General features: G+C 33.2%; 1 protein-coding gene across 1 annotated transcript in view; it reads right to left on the reverse strand.

Annotated features, from left to right (window-relative positions):
* LOC144852316 (uncharacterized) overlaps positions 1-18,386 on the reverse strand; it is a 51,487-nt gene that overhangs the window by 17,362 nt on the left and 15,739 nt on the right. Inside the window, exons 5-17 of the mRNA XM_078710095.1 lie at positions 14,897-14,953; positions 11,086-11,211; positions 9,878-10,021; positions 6,955-7,032; positions 5,901-6,053; positions 5,425-5,559; positions 4,949-5,080; positions 4,231-4,362; positions 3,608-3,739; positions 1,974-2,105; positions 1,757-1,882; positions 1,030-1,155; positions 425-550 (exon numbers count right to left, since the gene is read on the reverse strand). Coding sequence (XP_078566221.1) covers positions 425-550; positions 1,030-1,155; positions 1,757-1,882; positions 1,974-2,105; positions 3,608-3,739; positions 4,231-4,362; positions 4,949-5,080; positions 5,425-5,559; positions 5,901-6,053; positions 6,955-7,032; positions 9,878-10,021; positions 11,086-11,211; positions 14,897-14,953 — 1,599 coding nt within the window. The remainder of the gene's footprint in view (positions 1-424; positions 551-1,029; positions 1,156-1,756; positions 1,883-1,973; positions 2,106-3,607; positions 3,740-4,230; positions 4,363-4,948; positions 5,081-5,424; positions 5,560-5,900; positions 6,054-6,954; positions 7,033-9,877; positions 10,022-11,085; positions 11,212-14,896; positions 14,954-18,386) is intronic.

The raw sequence follows: 18,386 nt of genomic DNA on the forward strand, positions 1-18,386 counted from the left end.
TCACTACTACTACTACCACCAATTCATATTAAATTCAAAAGATCAATACATAATTTCAATATATCTAATATCATATTCATTGTTATTCTGATTTTTTTTAACCTCATATTTTCTATTGTGCAAATATAATCAAGAACAATTTATTAAATATAATTTGTAGAATTGCTTCATTTTTATTCCTTTCTTGTAATATTCACCTTTTTCATAATTTTCTAATATTCTTCTATAATGTAAATTATATGAAATAAAATTTTTAGAAAGAATATTGAGGTAAAAAAAATATATTTTAACACATTTTTAAGACAACTCATTGTCACATTTATTCAGGCCGATATAAATTATTGTGTTCTTATTTCATTTGCTTTTTCATTTTGTTCGTTTGTTTTCCTCTCTGAAAAATGTAACAAATATTTAACAATCATACCAACACATTTTCCATCCTTGTAGGTATATCCAGTGTTACAATTAGGAGTCATACACACATAGCTACGCAGTGTGTTGATACAGGGCGCACCATTACATATGTCGCCCTGTTTGCACTCATCAACATCTAAAAATAGAAAATAAATTCGCACCTTTATAAAAAAAATAATACAAATGCAGTTACTGCAGTAACTAATTCAGGAAATGTTTAGAAATGTACAGAGTAGATAGTGAATGAAATGTTTTTACAGATGTTATACTAGAAAAAATGTTAAAAATGAAAGTATTGCAATGTTTTTATTAGGATGTGTGGGAGGTTTTGTGACCTATATACGTCAGCATTGTCTGCTGGTAAAATCATTATAAAATACAAAATAAAGATTTTGATTGTTAGCCTATTCCTATGGGGGCTTTCATGTAAAAAAAATAGAACAGTAATGTGTGTTATGAAACATTAAATACAGGTAGTATACAGGGAATACCTAACAAAGTGTAGGCCTAGACCTAGTAAGAAAATTACTGTTTTCTGTCCAAGTTGCTGAAATCTAGAGAAAAAACAATCTTGTTTTGTTTAGATAGAAAAAACAATGAAACATAGCTACTAACCTATGCAATGATTTCCACGGTGAACCATACCTTTACCACAATCGCAACGGTATGTTCCTGGTGTGTTGGTACAAGTACCGTGTATGCAAACTGCTCGTCCATTATTTAATGAACATTCATTCACATCTGAAGCGTTAACATTTTAATTAATATATTGTTATAAATGAACATTTTGAAAAATGTTAATTTCACATTTTTGTTGGCCACCCACCCTTCAAGAGGTAACATTTTAGTAACTTGTAAAGTAACTCTGATAACAAAGTGTGTACTGCTTTTTGTAGTAGCATGCAGAAATACAAAACAAATTTGCTTAAAATATAACTTATTTATATATATGAATAACAGGTCATAGTATTAAGACATATTTTCCCTCTACACATTCTCATTAATACTCTGTATAACACTCCTCTTCAACCGCATGTTCTGTATTGTAATGTATTATGGGCATCTGGTTATCCATCCAATATAAATAAATTAAATAAACTATTAAAACGTGAATAATTAAAGGAGAAAAGAGATGGACCAAAAGATTGATGGAATGGCAGCCGAGAATTGCGAAAGAAGGAGAAGACAAAAACACAGAGATGGACGACATCATATCTTAAACAGGTACAACTTGGGCTAGGACAGCACAGAAAGGAATGGCAGAGGCTTCAGATTAAATTCAACAGTGGATGATGGGGCCGAACTAAGGTAAGGTAAAGATTTGACTGTGTCATAAACATACCAACACATGAAGCAGCGTTGTCATTAGCATGATATCCACGGTTACAGATGCACCGATACCCAGTATTTAGATTTACACATCGACCATTTGCACAAAGGTTTGCCGTACACCTGTTAATAGAATAAGCTACAAAAAATAGAAGAGTCATTAAGATTAAAATCAAATCTTTTCTTCTTGATTAATAAATGTTCTCAGTAAGTTTGACAGTACGTCTTACCAATACATGTTGTACCACTGCTTGTAAGCCTATAGCCACTGTTGCATATGCATCGATAACTGGAACCAGAGCTGATGCAGCGGCCATTGCTACAAAGGTTACGGTTTGCTGCACATCTGTCTGTCGCTACAGCTGAAAAGATCAAAGGCATTAACCGTTATTAATAGCATCGGGAAGAAGGAAGCAGGGAACGTTTTCAACTGCTGATAAATCTGAATATGGGGTACGAAACATAGTTTTTATAAATGTTTAGTAATAAGTTGGTGTTGTGTAGCATTTGGCTACACTGGCAAAAAATATATTGTCTTCTCTTTTCATTAATTTTTACTTATCTATAAGAAAACTAATAAATATATAATATTGAGACAATGATGATCAGATATTTCTCTTTCAAAAAGGAAAATAATCATTGTGAATTACTGCATGTATACATTTTACAAATTAACAAAAATGTTTAACAGAGCAAAAAAAGCACTCATCAAATGATTATCATGCTTTTAAACAGTAAAATGGATTTGTAGATTAAAATGATTTAGAAAGATTATTATTGCTAATGTAATAGAAAATACCATATGCTTTTAAAATGATGTTAATTTTATCAAAATTACAGGTATATATAGTATATGGAGTTTATGGAACATCTCCAGGTGAAGTACTGTGTAGGTGACATGCTGTTCGGTAACTGGCAACGTGAACCAGCATTATTAATATCAATGTTATAGGAATGATGATATTACAATATATTGTTAGTGTTAATATATATTTGGATATTATTTACTAAACATTTCATAAGTTTATAAGCCCATCCAAAACTGATCTAGCTGAATATGGATGTTTACTAGAACATATCCTCAGTTTAAAAGCCCCTCCCAAACTGATCTAGCTGGATGTTGATGTTTACTAGAACATCCCCTCAGTTATAAGCCCATCCCAAACTGATCTAGGTGGATATTCTTGTTTACTAGAACAGCTCCTCAGTTATAAGCCCATCTCAAATTGATCTAGCTAGATAACAATAATAATATCCTGGATTTATATAGCGCCTAATGTTGTGAAACCTCTAAGCGCTGAACATTATTACCCCAGTCATTTTTTCCTGATCAAACTCCTATAATGCAGCTAGTAATCAGCGCAAAGTTGTATCTTAATCTAACCGGGTTCCCATTTATACACCTGGGTGGAGAGAGGCAAACGTAAGTAAAGTATCTTGCCTAAGGATACAAGCAATGCGGCTAGAGTTGGATTCGAACCTCGATCTCATGATCAGTAGTCCAACACACTGCGCCACATGCCCTTACTAAAACATTCCCTCAGTTTATAAGCCCCTCCCAAACTGATCTAGCTGGATATTGTTTACTAAACATTTTCTAGACTATTTGCCCATTTCGAACATGACCAACATTTTACAGTGTTGGAAAGTACCATTCTAAGTATTAGTTTATTGTTTTAAAGCTTAAAAGTAACAAAATCTGAATGGCATGTTCTGCAGAATACTGAAACAGAAGTGAAGATCATGGTTTATTATATTATTCAGTACTTGATTTGGTTCAAGATATAAACATGACGATGATACAAACGAAGAGAAGGACTGACTCAAGCAGCATAGTCCAGATACATGCTTAAAGTTGTCTTACCAAGACAAGTGCGCCGATTACTTGTGGGACGGTATCCCTTATTACATATACATAAGTAATTGATACCGGCACTCACGCATCTACCGTTAACACAAAGATTGGGGGTCGTTGCGCATTTATCGGTAGGAATTGCTGTAAATATATTATATTTTATAAACGAAAACATTTTATTGTTTACTGTTCCGGCCTTTAGTTCATCATCTGTACTACTGTATGTTCATGTCGTTCGTAAACATGTATGTCACTGTACGTCAAAGACTGCACGTCGATACGTATCCTTCTCTTCATTAATCCATGGATTATTGAAACTTAAAAAGTGCAGTCATCTTTTTTTATCTATTTATTCAATTTCCAGGTATACAAACAGAAAGAAACCAACATTAACAAACGAAGTGTGGATGGAGTACCCTGTGGATTGCCAACAGTGCAAGCACTATCAAAGTGGCTCTCCAATAATTTTCTTTATAATGTAGTCAATTTAAATAAAACACATGACTCAAGCCACACAAACACATTAAAGCGATCAAGCCATGCCAAAAAATATCTCCTACTCCAAGTATTATACCAGATTGTCCATCATTAATTGAGGAAACTCACACTTCATGCACTTATCCATGACTTACCCACACAGGCAGCATTATTGCTTGTAGGTCGGTAACCACTGTTGCACATACACCTGTAGGTTGTACCGGAGCTGACGCATCGGCCATTTGTACACAGGTTACGGTTGACTGCACACAAATCTGTTGGTACAGCTGAATTATAAAAGTAGGAAACTATTATGGATCCTGATAAATTATTTCAAAATATTTAGTTACAATTGTATAAATTATATTATTATAAATCCAAAGGCAAATTACTGAAAAAAATGACAATGCTGTGGGTATCAGTGGCTGGATCTCAATGGAGATACAAAACAAAATAAGCACTGAAAAATATCCAAAGTACCCTCCAGGATTTTATTATATTATTATAAATCCAAAGGCAAATTACTGAAAAATCATTGGCAGAATCTAAATGGAGATACAAAATAAATAGGCACTGAAAAATGACAATGCTGTGGGTATCAGTGGCTGGATCTCAATGGAGATACAAAATAAAATAAGCACTGAAAAATGACAATGCTTTGGGTATCAGTGGCAGAATCTCAATGAAGATACAAAATAAAATAAGCACTGAAAAATGACAATGCTTTGGGTATCAGTGGCAGAATCTCAATGGAGATACAAAATAAGCACTGAAAAATGACAATGCTGTGGGTATCAGTGGTTGGATCTCAGTGGAGATAAAAAAGCGAAAAACTAAATCAAAACGATATTATATTATTATACACATACTTACCAATACAAGCTGCCCCATTACTAGAGGCTCTATAACCACTGTTGCATATGCACCGATAATTTGAACCGGACATTATACACCGACCATTAGGGCATAAATTACGGTTTGACGTGCATTTGTTTGTTGGTGTAGCTGCAAGAAAATTGATTGGAAATTGATGAACAAAATATCTATAATAATTCCTTTGAAGTGTTGTATAACTATGTGCTACTGTAGAGTATCCATCCCGGATCTTAGTTGAAAAAAATTGTAGTCAATTAGCATCACAAAAATAATAATAATTGACAGAAGTGAAAATGTTTTATAGGGTGGCTTCTTCAGTAAAATGTTGAACCCAAATGTCAACAAAATTAGGATGTAAACAAATTTTAACTGAAATGAGGTCGACAACTAAATATTATTATCTATTTATAAGCTTTTGACAAGAAACAGGCCTCTACCACAATTGATAAAAATTGAAAAGTTTGTATTCCTACCCAGAACACATGAAGCAGAATTAGTTGTGGGACGATATCCATCATCGCATATACACCGATAACTAGAACTTAGACTAACGCAACGTCCATTTGGACATAGATTAGTGTTTGCTGCACACCTATCAACAGCTTTAGCTGTAACAAAAAACACACCAAGCTTATATAATACAAAAAGAAAATACAGTACTGATCCCCATTATTTTATCTATAATATTTTTCCAGTATAATAGACAAATTCTGTGATACAATATAATATATGTACACATGCCTGTATCATAGGCTATTCCTAACTGTAACATAATAAGAACAAGGCCAACAGCCATAAGTCGCGTGCTAAAACGCATAGTGATACCGGACCAACAGACAGACCGACATAGTGAACTATAGAGTCGCGTCCACGCGACTAAAAATAAGCTCACTAGACTTAAAGACCTTAAAAAAATAACCTTATAAAAATAACATATTATAGCACTTACGCACACACGCCAGACCGTTACTTGAAGTCTGGTACCCCTCATTACAAGTACATGTGTATGACCGTTGATCTGTCCCGACGCATTTGCCATTTGAACACAAGTTGTTGAATTTTTCACACATTGTTTGTGTTTGGCTGCTTGAGTCATGAACCACTGAAAAATATAAATGAACAAATCATTATCCTGAAGCTCGGTCTACACTGTCAAACAAGTTTGACAACAAAAGTGTGACGTACCCAAATATGGTAGTGATATGCCCAAATGTGGTAGTGATATGACATCATCATGTCCACATTTTTTTGTCACATAAACTTTGATAGTGTACATAGAGCTTTAGACTTCACATATAAGATTTGATGAGTACCTAATGGACATGATGATGTCATATCATTACCATATTTGGGCACAAATTGTTTTGTCAAACTAGTTTGACAGTGTAGACAGAGCTTTAGATACCATGCTCAATTTCTTTATATGTGTTCAGATAGAAGGTGTATTGTTACCCCTTCCCATTACACCCAAATTCTACCTGTGTTAATAGGTGATCTACCTTTAACCTCCTACCCCCACCCAAATATAATAATAAAGCTATAAAAAACTGATATAATGAATGACAATGCAGTTCAAAACAATCAACAGAAGAAAGTAAATCAAAAATGACACTTTAGTGTCCAATCAAAATAGTTTATTATCCTGAACTAGTAGTTGACTTATGAAATATTCAAATGGTTAAAGTCAATAGTCAGAGATATTGCCAAATAATTCATTAAAAGTATTAGTAGTTGAATTTGTGGAATTAGTTTGCGTGCTCGCCCCTTAAATAAAACCCTACTTTAAGATCCTGCTACGTCCTATACTGATTTAGTGCCAATTTGTCATTAGCCAAGTCATGCAGAAAAAAAAAAATTGTGTACTTATTTGTCTGTAGAATAACTGGTTTATGATAGTTTATATTGCAAATGCATACTTGTACTATACGTGTACTGATCATTGTAGGCACTATAATCCGAATTTAGATAGAAATAGAATTACATTAAGAAATCTTGTTACCTACCTTCTGTGTCTGTGTCTGGTACTTTTGCAGGCAAATACTTGTACCCGTTACCCTGAGGGCATAGTGCACGGTACTCCACTGTAATAAAAACAAAATTGAAATAATTATAAAAGAAAATGTTCAAGTTATAAAATGTTTAAAAACAACAAATCAAATTTTAAACGTCCAGCTGAAGTTAAAACACAATTTGGGACAGTTTTCAATGCATTCCTTCAATACCCCTTCAACCAATAGATGCAGTGATTACGGTTATTGTTCTTGTAGCCGTCTTCTTCTGAAGACACATGGCCGTCATTGACGGATACTTAGTATCAGTTGACTTCACTGCTGGTGTACTCGAGATCTACGTTTATACCATGCTATACACATTTTATTACGTTTAAATGTTAGGATAAAAATATGGGGAAATATAACATTTAAACATTAATAAAAGAACACTTTGTCAAAGTAACCCACAGGCTATATATTTTCTATGAACACTGGATTTCACAAACTATTATTAACATTGATAGATAGGAATTTGCAAAGTCACATGAATGACAAACACCTGCAGGGTATAATAGCTCATTTTGAACGTAAACATTCCTGAAGCTGGAAACTCTAACAAATTAGCAGAGGAAACAAAACTGTCAAACCATTATTCCACATAAAGTATCATGATATTACAATAGTAGAGCCCTTAGAGGCCGATTTACACAGACAAGCAGTAACAGTAATAATAATATAGAATCTATGTTATTCCTTATGAGCGGATGGGCAGTTTCCACTGCGGATAGATACAGATTCTATATGTGGGACAAGCTACGCAGTTTTCCGTTTACCAAAAACCATTATTCCACATAAAGTATGTCATGATATTATAATAGTAGAGCCCTTAGAGGCCGATTTACACAGACAAGCGGTAACAGTAATAATAATATATTATCTATGTTATTCCTTATGAGCGGATGGGCAGTCCACTGAGGATAGATACAGATTCTATACATGGGACAAGCTACGCAGTTTTCAGTTTACCGTTACTGCACATCTAGGTAAATTGGCCTTAATACAGCTGCCCCATGAATGGTTGTGTGTTGGTTGGTCACATTGTTAGAACATTTTTCACTTGTTCGTTTTATTAGAAAGTGTTACTTTTAAATGTCCCTAAGGAGGTATTCCGCTGAATTATTCTATCAAAATACCTCAATACTGAAGGTTTAGTTTCATAAGAACAGTCTACTCATTATTCTACTGTGAGAACAAATCTCTTCTAAAGCACATTTTGATTTAATGGCATATTGTAATTTTCCATTTGTCATATAACTCTTTTATTTGTCAGGGTTGAATTTGAATGATTTAAACATTGAAATTTTGGGCAAAAAAAGCAATTGTGGAGATTAAGCTAGGATTTAATATAAAGATAGTCTTTATTTACTGAAATTCTTGGAAAAAAGAAGCAATTTTGCTGAAAAGGATGTTTTTGTAAATGAATTTTTGGACAAAATAATTAATTTTAAAGATTGAGATATCATTAAATGAACAATGTGTTTGTAACTTATATCATGGCCAAACATTTGTTAAAAATGTTACAAAAAGGATGTTCAGCTCTATTAAGTTACAATTTAAGAGGCCACCTTTGTGTATTATCTTTATATTAAAGAAATCAGAACACATATTCTAGGATGCAATGACAGGTTTATGGAAACTGTATATGTCCATCATGGTTTGTATATAATCATGTTTATTTACCTTTACCGTCGTTAAACAATCAAAATATACTTTAATTTCAACCATTAATTTAAAGAGTTTGACCCGTGCACATCATCAACAGGATGTAAAGTTTTTAATGTGAGAAATAACTGTGAAGTTTTCATAAGTTATAATGTGAGAGGTATAATTGAAATACCTAAAGAGGCCTAGTTGGCAACATAAAGCTTAACATACTGTTATTATTCCCTCCAGGTGGTTTTCATAAAACTATTAAATGTACATCATTTGAATGATAGCAGGAATATAAACCAAAATACTGTATAGGGCAGAACCCCTCTTTTGAGACACAGTTTCCCATGAAATGAATGACAAGCATATATATATATATTTTAACACTAAAGCCAACCTCTATTCAGGAGTCACTCCAATTGAAGGGACACACAGTGTGGGAACGAATGTGTCCATTTAATAGGCATTCTACAGTAATGTACTCTTACTACTTAACAATGAGTAACATATACTGTATTAACACTTTTAATATTTTATATTATATATTTATACACATTAGCAAATTTGACATTGATAGATCATTACTTTATCATGAGTAAATTCCTGGTACCATGACATGATTTGAACCAATGACCTTGAGATTGGTAAGCAAGCTTGTTACCTACCAAGCTACAGTGCCACAAATAGAGATGTTAACCCTAGAGGAACCCTTGTATTTGGTTAAGTTGTGCATTTAGTATTCTCCAATGTGTATTAGTTCGTGGAAATTTAGCTTGCCATGACATAAGTAATAAGTAAAGCATGGGCTGGCAAACAATAATATCCGCCATGATGCGCTCAATTCACTGGTTTCATATAAAAATGTACCAACAAATAATGCTAAATCATCTTGAAATGTTTTCCATGTTACGTACACCAAGTTTGTTAAGAAGAATCGCAAAGTTATGTCAAACTATATAGTGTCAATGATGAAAGCTGTTGGTTATATTAAGTTTTATTAAAACCAGGTCGTGAAGAAGACAGTTTGACTTGGTATAACAATGTTATTCAGTAAGATTTTAAAGTGATCTTAATTGAAAATTAAGCTATGCTAAGTCCTGGTGTACACTTAAATAGTAATGCTACTGTAGTCAAAGATACTGTAAGTGAATAAAATAAAATTTAGTTGGTGCTTAATTGTCCGAATGATTTCTTAATGTTCGTATGAAAATTAGAGTAGACTTACTTGTGTCAGGTGCTGGACATGTGATGCATGTATCCCCCCATGATTTGCCGATTCCACTGCAACAGCAATCCATTTCGGACATAAAACCTGATAAACTATCTATCACACACTGGTCTTTAGTAAAACATCTCCCATGCTTCTGCCCTACAGAAAATAAAACAAGCGTGTTAAAATATACCAGGTAAAGTCCTTGGGATATGAAAGTTGACAAAAATTAGGGGGGTGGGATTAAATTCGTATTGTATCATCTTAGCTTGGGATTAATACTGAAGCTTGGGATTAATACTGAAGCTTGGGATTTAGAAAAGTCTTGTATCAGTGAACTTAGAGGTGGGATTATACATGAGGGTGGGATTATACACGAGGGTGGGAATATACACGAGGGTGGGATTATACATGAGGATGGGATTATACACGAGGGTGGGATTATACATGAGGATGGGATTATACACGAGGGTGGGATTATACATGAGGATGGGATTATACACGAGGGTGGGATTATACATGAGGTTGGGATTATACATGAGGGTGGGACTATACTCAGTCATATATGATTTTTTTTTAGGGGTTGGGTGTGTACATATTACATTTGACTGATGGATAATTAAAATCGGCATAAATGAAAGATTGAGTACGAGATCCAGTCATTACACAGAGGTCATGTTTTACAACTTCGGTTGCGGTTGTCTTCTTGCTAAAAACGGAAGACCAAATTTTACGACAAGACAGATAGACAGAATAGATATCAAGAAAATGTAGTTTTTGAGAAGTTTGTACATCATATAGATTCAAAGTTATAATTGAAATCGAGAGAAGTGGAGTTAGAATAGAAATAAAAAAGATTGTTATCAGGTCATGTTTTGATTTGATTATAGTTGGCTTGTATTCCTGGTTTAAAAAGATTAAAATATTATGTACAAAATTTGTTAATGGGTTTTCCTACATGTGTTTCACATGTGGAATTAAAAAATGGAGACATTAAATGATTAATATCAGATTGAGGACATGATTTGTATGTACATTAGTTGCAGATGATTGTTGCTAAAAATGGAAAAACCGATGATTAACATCATTGAATGAATTGCTAATTTACATATTTGAAATGAATAATCCATGTCTCATTACACACAAAACAGGTGTTTACTCTATGTATACATTAATGATAATGAGCTTAAAGGATAACGCTATAATTTTGTACTGTAACTTACGGACGCACTGCGTGTTGGATGAATCGCTCACATAACCATAGTTACAATCGCAACGATAACTTCCAAGAGTGTTGATGCAAAGACCGTGCATACATAGATGCTCAAAGCTGCTGCATTCATTCACGTCTACAAAGAACAAAACAACAAATTTAAATAAGATTTATTTTTGTTTTATATCTCATTATGAATTTGAAAACATAAGAACACCAAAAGTTTTGTGGAAGATCAAGTAAAGAGAAGAAAGTGGAAAATCATACCACCACCCAAACCTAAGTAAGGCCCTAACCAGAGTTCGAACTAATGAACTGCACTTAGCACCAGTTGAGTCTCTGGCTTCTCAGGACTTGGCCGCCTCCTATCTTAAAAAAGGAATAATCAATTTTTAAACTAAACTGACTGATGGAATAGGAATGTACACAACTGCATATACAGTCTAATTAAAATAAGGAGAAAGATTATCGTCAAATTATTTTGTAGGGGGTCATGCATTTCATAAACTTTGGCTGCGGTTGTCTTGTTGCTAAAAATGACTTTAAAAGTAGACAGATTTCAGCATTAATGAATATTTTTTGATGGAATGTGCATTTTAATTTGACTGTATGACACAAGATGTCAGTGAAATTAGAATCAAGAGAAATAGAAAGATCAATATCAGATATGAAGAGGTCATGATTTCTTGGTTTTAAATTGCGGTTGTCTTGTTGCTAAAAATGGAAAAACTAATTTCAATTTTAATAATTACATAAACTTTTGATGGGATATAAATGCACATAATACATTAAAATCTGTAGAGATACAAAAATGCAGGAGGCCATGCCTTCTATCTATACACTTTTTTATTATGTTGATAAAATCGATTCCAGAAATAGAAAAATTATTATTAAGTACATTTTAAAATCGGTACCAAGATAAATTGAAAGACCAAATCATTAAACAGTAGTTTATCTTTCAATAATTTCAAACTTTTATAATTTATACAACATTGTATATTGAAGTTTCATTAACTGTCTACACTATCAAACTAGTTTGACAAAAACAAATGATGTACCCTAATATGGTAGTGATATGCTCAAATATGATAGTGATATGCTCAAATATGGTAGTGATATGCTCAAATATGGTAGTGATATGACGTCATCATGTCCATATGGGCACATCACAGTTTTTGTCACATAAAGTGTGTTGAGTGTGGACAGAGCTGTAGGTAGACTAATACGCATTTAAATGTCTAGGCTTTTCAAGTTTAATTAATTACAACTGAAGGGTTTTTTCTGGCAGAACTTGAGGTATTGAATGGATGTAATCAGGGATAGATATGTCCGTAAAATGAAACTTTGATTAAAATGATCACTGTATCTTAACATTTCTTAAGTATTTTACAGTAAATAATTTGGCCAAAACCTATTTTGGAGACAAAGAAATGACACTATCAAGCAGCCAGAAAGTAGTTAATATTCTAAAGGATCTACTGGGCTTAAATCTATCCCATATAAAGATAAACAAGTATTTAACTGGATAAATGCATCAAAGTAAACTAATGCTTTCTTTACTTTAATCATATAGGTTTCATTTTGTGATAGAACACAGGGATATAACACTAATGGAAATACAGGTTGCTTGTGCCAGATCAGCGTGAAACACTTTCCTTTCACTCCCCGTTTTCCCTCATTGACGCCAGAAAATGAACATATTTGTCAAATATGTATTTTCATTTAAAGGTTATAACTGAGAATTATACATTGATTGATGTGACTGAATTGATTCTAGTACTAAATTGTATTTCCAAAAAAATTATTTAAAAACGAATAATTTACACATAATTTAACATTATTTGGGAAAATTCCACGATCAACCCTTGCATTATTTATTTATTCTTTCTTTTGACTGGATTGCATTTTCAGTAACGTAGTACTGCTTTTCAAAATGGTCCAGTTCAACAATGTTTAAAAGTAAGTAAACATATATACACAAAATAAAAGCATACATAATTTTAAAGATATGCACAAAAATTTCTTTTGTATAAAAGACATACATTCACATATATACATACAAAGTAAAATAATAAAAGTATATAAAAAACATATATGCAGGATTAGTTAGACATGACATTTGAGTTGATATTTTTTTGAATTTATAGATATTTTTTCTAGTTACTTTTGTTCTAGTTTCAGTTGGTAAAAGATTCCATTCTTTTGTTGCTCTGTATTTAAAGGTTCTTTTACCTTGAGCATTTTTCCAATTTGGTGTTATTAACGTTTTACAACTTTGGCTACGGGTGCATTTGGGGTGGAGGGAGTCAAAAAACTTTTTCAAGTCCCGTCACATGTCAGGATTTTTTCTACAGACAAAATTACAACTCCCAAAGACTTGTAATAAGACTTTGCTTATGTAGAGCATATTGTGTATATGTTTGTCTTGTGAACCTCTGATGGTCCCTAATGATCAGCAGTTGCTGGATGGATCACCCTCATTAAATATGGTCCAAAAAAAAAACAGGAATCAAATCAAACTCCCTCTATGATCATCTAGCTTTAAATTTTGTCCGAATATCTTATGTCTTAAGAACAACACTTTACAAAGGAAATACTTTTGGGCTTAATTTCCTTTTAAGATTCAATCTGTCTGAAACCTGGTTTATCAGTTAGATCAACTTCTATGGTACTTCAACTACCTACAATCATCACGTCACCTCCGATTCTAAGAAGATTTTGTTAATAATACTTTATTCTAGACAACCAATGACAATCATTATAAAAAAACAAAATATGAAAAAAAAAAAGAACGGATGAACTATGTTTAAAAAAAATATATACAAATACAAAAATATAGCCTACAATACTATACAAAACGTTGAGGTTTTTCTTTTGGAGTTAAATCATTTTTTAGAGCAGACTTAAAATTGTTTATTAATACTGTATATTCTCTTGTAAGAAGTTTTCATATCATATGATTGTATGATAATCACAAATTTGAGAATCAAAGGCTATGAAACTATACAATCGATTGAAATGACACTTTTCACACAATAATCCTTTCAGAGTGTAAGGGTATGCTATTCCTTCCTCGGTTTCCATTCTTAAAATTATTTTTCCCTATGTATACCAAATTCTACACATCGGGATAGGATAGATTGATCTTTTCTGTATATAAATCCAAAGGCAAATTACTGAAAAAATGACAATTCTGTGAGTAGTATCAGTGGCTGGATCTCAATGGAGATACAAAATAAAATAAGCACTGAAAAATGACAATGCTGTGGGTATCAGTGACTGGATCTCAATGGAGATACAAAATAAAATAAGCACTGAAAAATGACAATGCTGTGGGTATCAGTGGCTGGATCTCAATGGAGATACAAAAAAAAAGCTAATTGAAAACAATAAAGTAAAACAGCCAGACAAATTTTCAGAGTTTTGGGCAACTTTTCTGTATATATTTATATATTAGGTGTTTTAACTTTACTTTACTTTTAAAGGTTATAACTGGAACATTTTGAGAAGCAGTACTACAAAAGATGTAAATAAACAGCAAAGGTTCATAAATTAGGTATGTGATATGTGGAAACTTTCAACAAGGGTTGTTCATATATTAAGACATTAATTGGAATTCCATTTTATTGGCATTGGACTTCTGATCAGTCTTGTTAAGATTTTAAAATAGATATAAAATCTAATTGGATTTATAAGAAAAAGTATGTTGTGACATTACAGTAATGGTCCTTAAATCTCACCCTTTTAATTCTAATTGCAGAATTGGCCTTCAACCAGGCAGGATACGGGAGTGGGGGCTAGAACGATTAAATAGTACTTACCAATGCATCTTCTATGGGTGTCAGACTTAAATCCTCTGGGGCATTGGTGGCCTTGAGCTACAAAAATAAAAGTAATGTCAAATTATAAAAATTAATGATGTTAAAAGTTATGATCACTGAACACAAATTAAATACATAATGGCCTTCAATCTAACTATCAAAAAAACTAATGTTTGTGATAAAGTAACTATTAAAAATATGTATTTTGTAAGTTCTGAAGGACTTGTTAATTTGTAGAAGGGATGTTTTGTCAAGAAACATGATTAAAAAAGTTGAACCTTGGACGTTATTAGTTGTACGTGCATGATTTTAACAAATGATTGGAATTTTTCTTGAGAATATTCTTCATCTTTCAACTTTCTTTTCCAACTATCAATCAATCATTATTGTACTGTATGATTGCACATTACATTAATGATGTCATACTTGCTGGGTATTAGCATATAATCAAATTTAAAATCCACACGATGACCACCACCTGTAACAAGATTAGACCGCCCTCAAGAGAATAGGCAGTACTACGTGTATGATCAGCGCCACATGGACATGCGAGACAACGGGAACGTCTGCAGCTTGCGCCTGGAACCACAAGGTGTTTCTATTTAATCATAAGGATGTCGGGAGTGTTGGTGCTTAGGCCAAGGTACAGTGCTGATAGCTAAATACAACACACTTGCCTTAATTGTACAGAAATGCCTCGTGAGAATGCTATGTAACACAGGCCAACTTATTAATAATAAAAAAAAAGTTACTTCCATGTCTCGCATTCTTAGATCCGTAAGGAATTGGAAATTTTATCGACGACTAAAATAGGGAAAGCTGAGTAAAGGTAATGAATTTGTTCCTACATGTTGCTAACTCTGTCTGCATTATGTCTAACATTAAAGGGGGGTTCCGGGTTTAAAATGAATAGTAAAAAATGTAAAATATATTTGTTTGTCTCTTGAACGGTAAAAGTTTCAATTTATATAAGCGCCCAGTGAAGCAGAACGAAGGCTGTGAAATGAGGCCAGATTACAAGTGCAGCTACGGCAAAATCACACTGTGGTTACAGAATAGGAAATTCGTGAAATGGTCAATCTTCCGACGACTCGTTATCATTAACCATATCAATTACTTTTGTAAAATTATACTTATCTGATGTAATTTTAGTCGGTCTTCCCATTTATAAAGTCAATTTTTTATGAAAATCCATCAAAACAGTGAAAAATTAGATATGTTTGCACTTTACGTTTGCCGATTTTCGCACTGACTTAGGGAAAGCCTTCAAAATCAATGAAGCGTAACGTATACATTCCTGAGCGAGGAGAGCGAGACGACGATACACGTGCTCTCTCCCCCCATGCCTGGCATCGTCACGTGATAAGCAGATACAATATACAATACCAAACTGGTCGGGTCGAGTATACCCCGTCTATAATCACAACATGAACGATGTACACAGTATTTGATTGAAGGTCGACCCGACCTACCGGAATGGTATATATAATATAGCTCGAATGAGAGAGTTGGAATATTTGTAAACATAAGTACAGTATTGCTAATTTTAAAAAGTGTAGCCTATAGTAAAAAGCCTGGTAGTATCAATTCGCATAGGGTCTACTACACTAGCTAGCTCAATTTTCAACTGGGCCGGATCGGCTAGGTCTCCTTCCTACTACCTGGTCTACTTGCTTGATGCAGTATCCGCTTTTTTGGAGAGTAAACTAGGCCTATTTTAGGCCTACTTATTAGACGATCGGGACACCATACGTGCGGAAGGCGATCGGACCTCGTTTTGCCTCAATATTTACAGCCGATTTTGTAGAACGTTTTAGGTTTAGATTGTTTAGGAGTTTGGTTGATAGGATGGGTTTGGAATCCACTGAGTTTTGATATTTATGGGCCAATCGTTTACTTTAGTAGTAGGCTAGCTAGGCCCATGATGGCCCCAATGTTTTAACGTAGCCATCGTGGCATGGAATCCCTAGTCAGAAATGGCTCTCACCCATGAATAAAATGATTTAGGCTAGGCCTAGCCTAGTACGTGAAGCCGATATACGATCTGTACTATTCGAGGTATAAAAATAGTATATAATTTATGACTCCGTAATCTGTACTAGTAAATTTTGTATTTCATTAAATGTCAAATAAATATATGCTACTACTGTTATTATTACACTTTAGGCCTAGCTTAGAAAATCTACAAAAATGTATTTCACAATGATCGGGTGGTCGTCGTTTGACAGGGGAGAGAGCTAGAGATGCAAGTTGACAAACACAACGTACAAGCTTGACGTCGCGAGTTTGGAATCCACTGATGACGTGATTTTGTGAATATCTCATGAATATTAATGAGCTTCCCTAAGCTGCTGAAAAACAGACTTTCCATGAATTTACCCTAAAATGTATATGAAATTTAATTTTTTTAAATTCTCGTTATTACTTCTTCATTCTGACATGTCTATATTGTTATAATATTTTTTATTTAATAAATAAACGATATTTAAAAGCAATTTTAAACCCAGAATCCCCCTTTAAGTACTGATATTTTGTTTATCTGTAGTCCTCATGTTGTGTGCTTTTAGTATCGTTAAGTAATTGAATAAGAAACACTCGGCGTGAATTGCCTTTGATGAGAGAATATGAATGTAATTATTAGCTTTGATTGCTTTAATTGAGTAGGAAAGGTAAGGTAAGGTAGGAATACTATCTATAACATACAGCTAAAGTTGTGCTTATAAGCACAGGTGTACAGTGGATGAATGTTGACTTATTTTTCCTTTTTATTAATGTTTGCCTATTGCAGCTGATACATACAGTAATATTAAACTATTAAAGTACTAGCCTTGTAATAAAAAAACTACTACTGAAACTGTATATAATGCATCGCATAGGAGATTTAGACTACAAATTAAGGGGGCTCTAAAATATATTTAAAGCTCTGTCTATACACTATCAAAATTTATGTGACAAAATGTGATGTGCCCATATACTGTATGGACATGATGATGTCATATTACTAGCATATTTGGGCACATCACACTTTTTTTTGTCAAACTAGTTTGATAGTGTAGACAGAGGTTAAAGGGTAGCTCCAGTAGCACCACTTTTTAAAAAAGTTGCTTATATTACAACGCTTGTTCTGCTTTACTGCTGATGAAAAATAAGTTGGATTATTATCAATGTTGTTGCAAATGTTTATATGTTATAATTAACAACAGACATTTTTTACCCAGAGTTTAATATACTGAACGAATGTGTATAGTATGAACTACACAAACACCTTTTTTCTGACTCAAACATGTCTTTAAAAGCTACATATTTTCCTAATACAAAACTGCACATTCAAACAGTAACTACATAAGTATGATATTGAGTTGTTTTGGGAAATATTTTGTCCATTTCACTAACACTCAAGACTTATAAAATAAAATAATTGCAAAGCACAGCAAGTAGATAGAAACTCCCAGAGCAGGAATCATCTAAATTTGATTACCATCAAACAAGA

Source organism: Antedon bifida, chromosome 9 (assembly GCF_963402885.1).
Source record: "Antedon bifida chromosome 9, ecAntBifi1.1, whole genome shotgun sequence".
Taxonomy (NCBI): Eukaryota; Metazoa; Echinodermata; class Crinoidea; order Comatulida; family Antedonidae; genus Antedon; species Antedon bifida.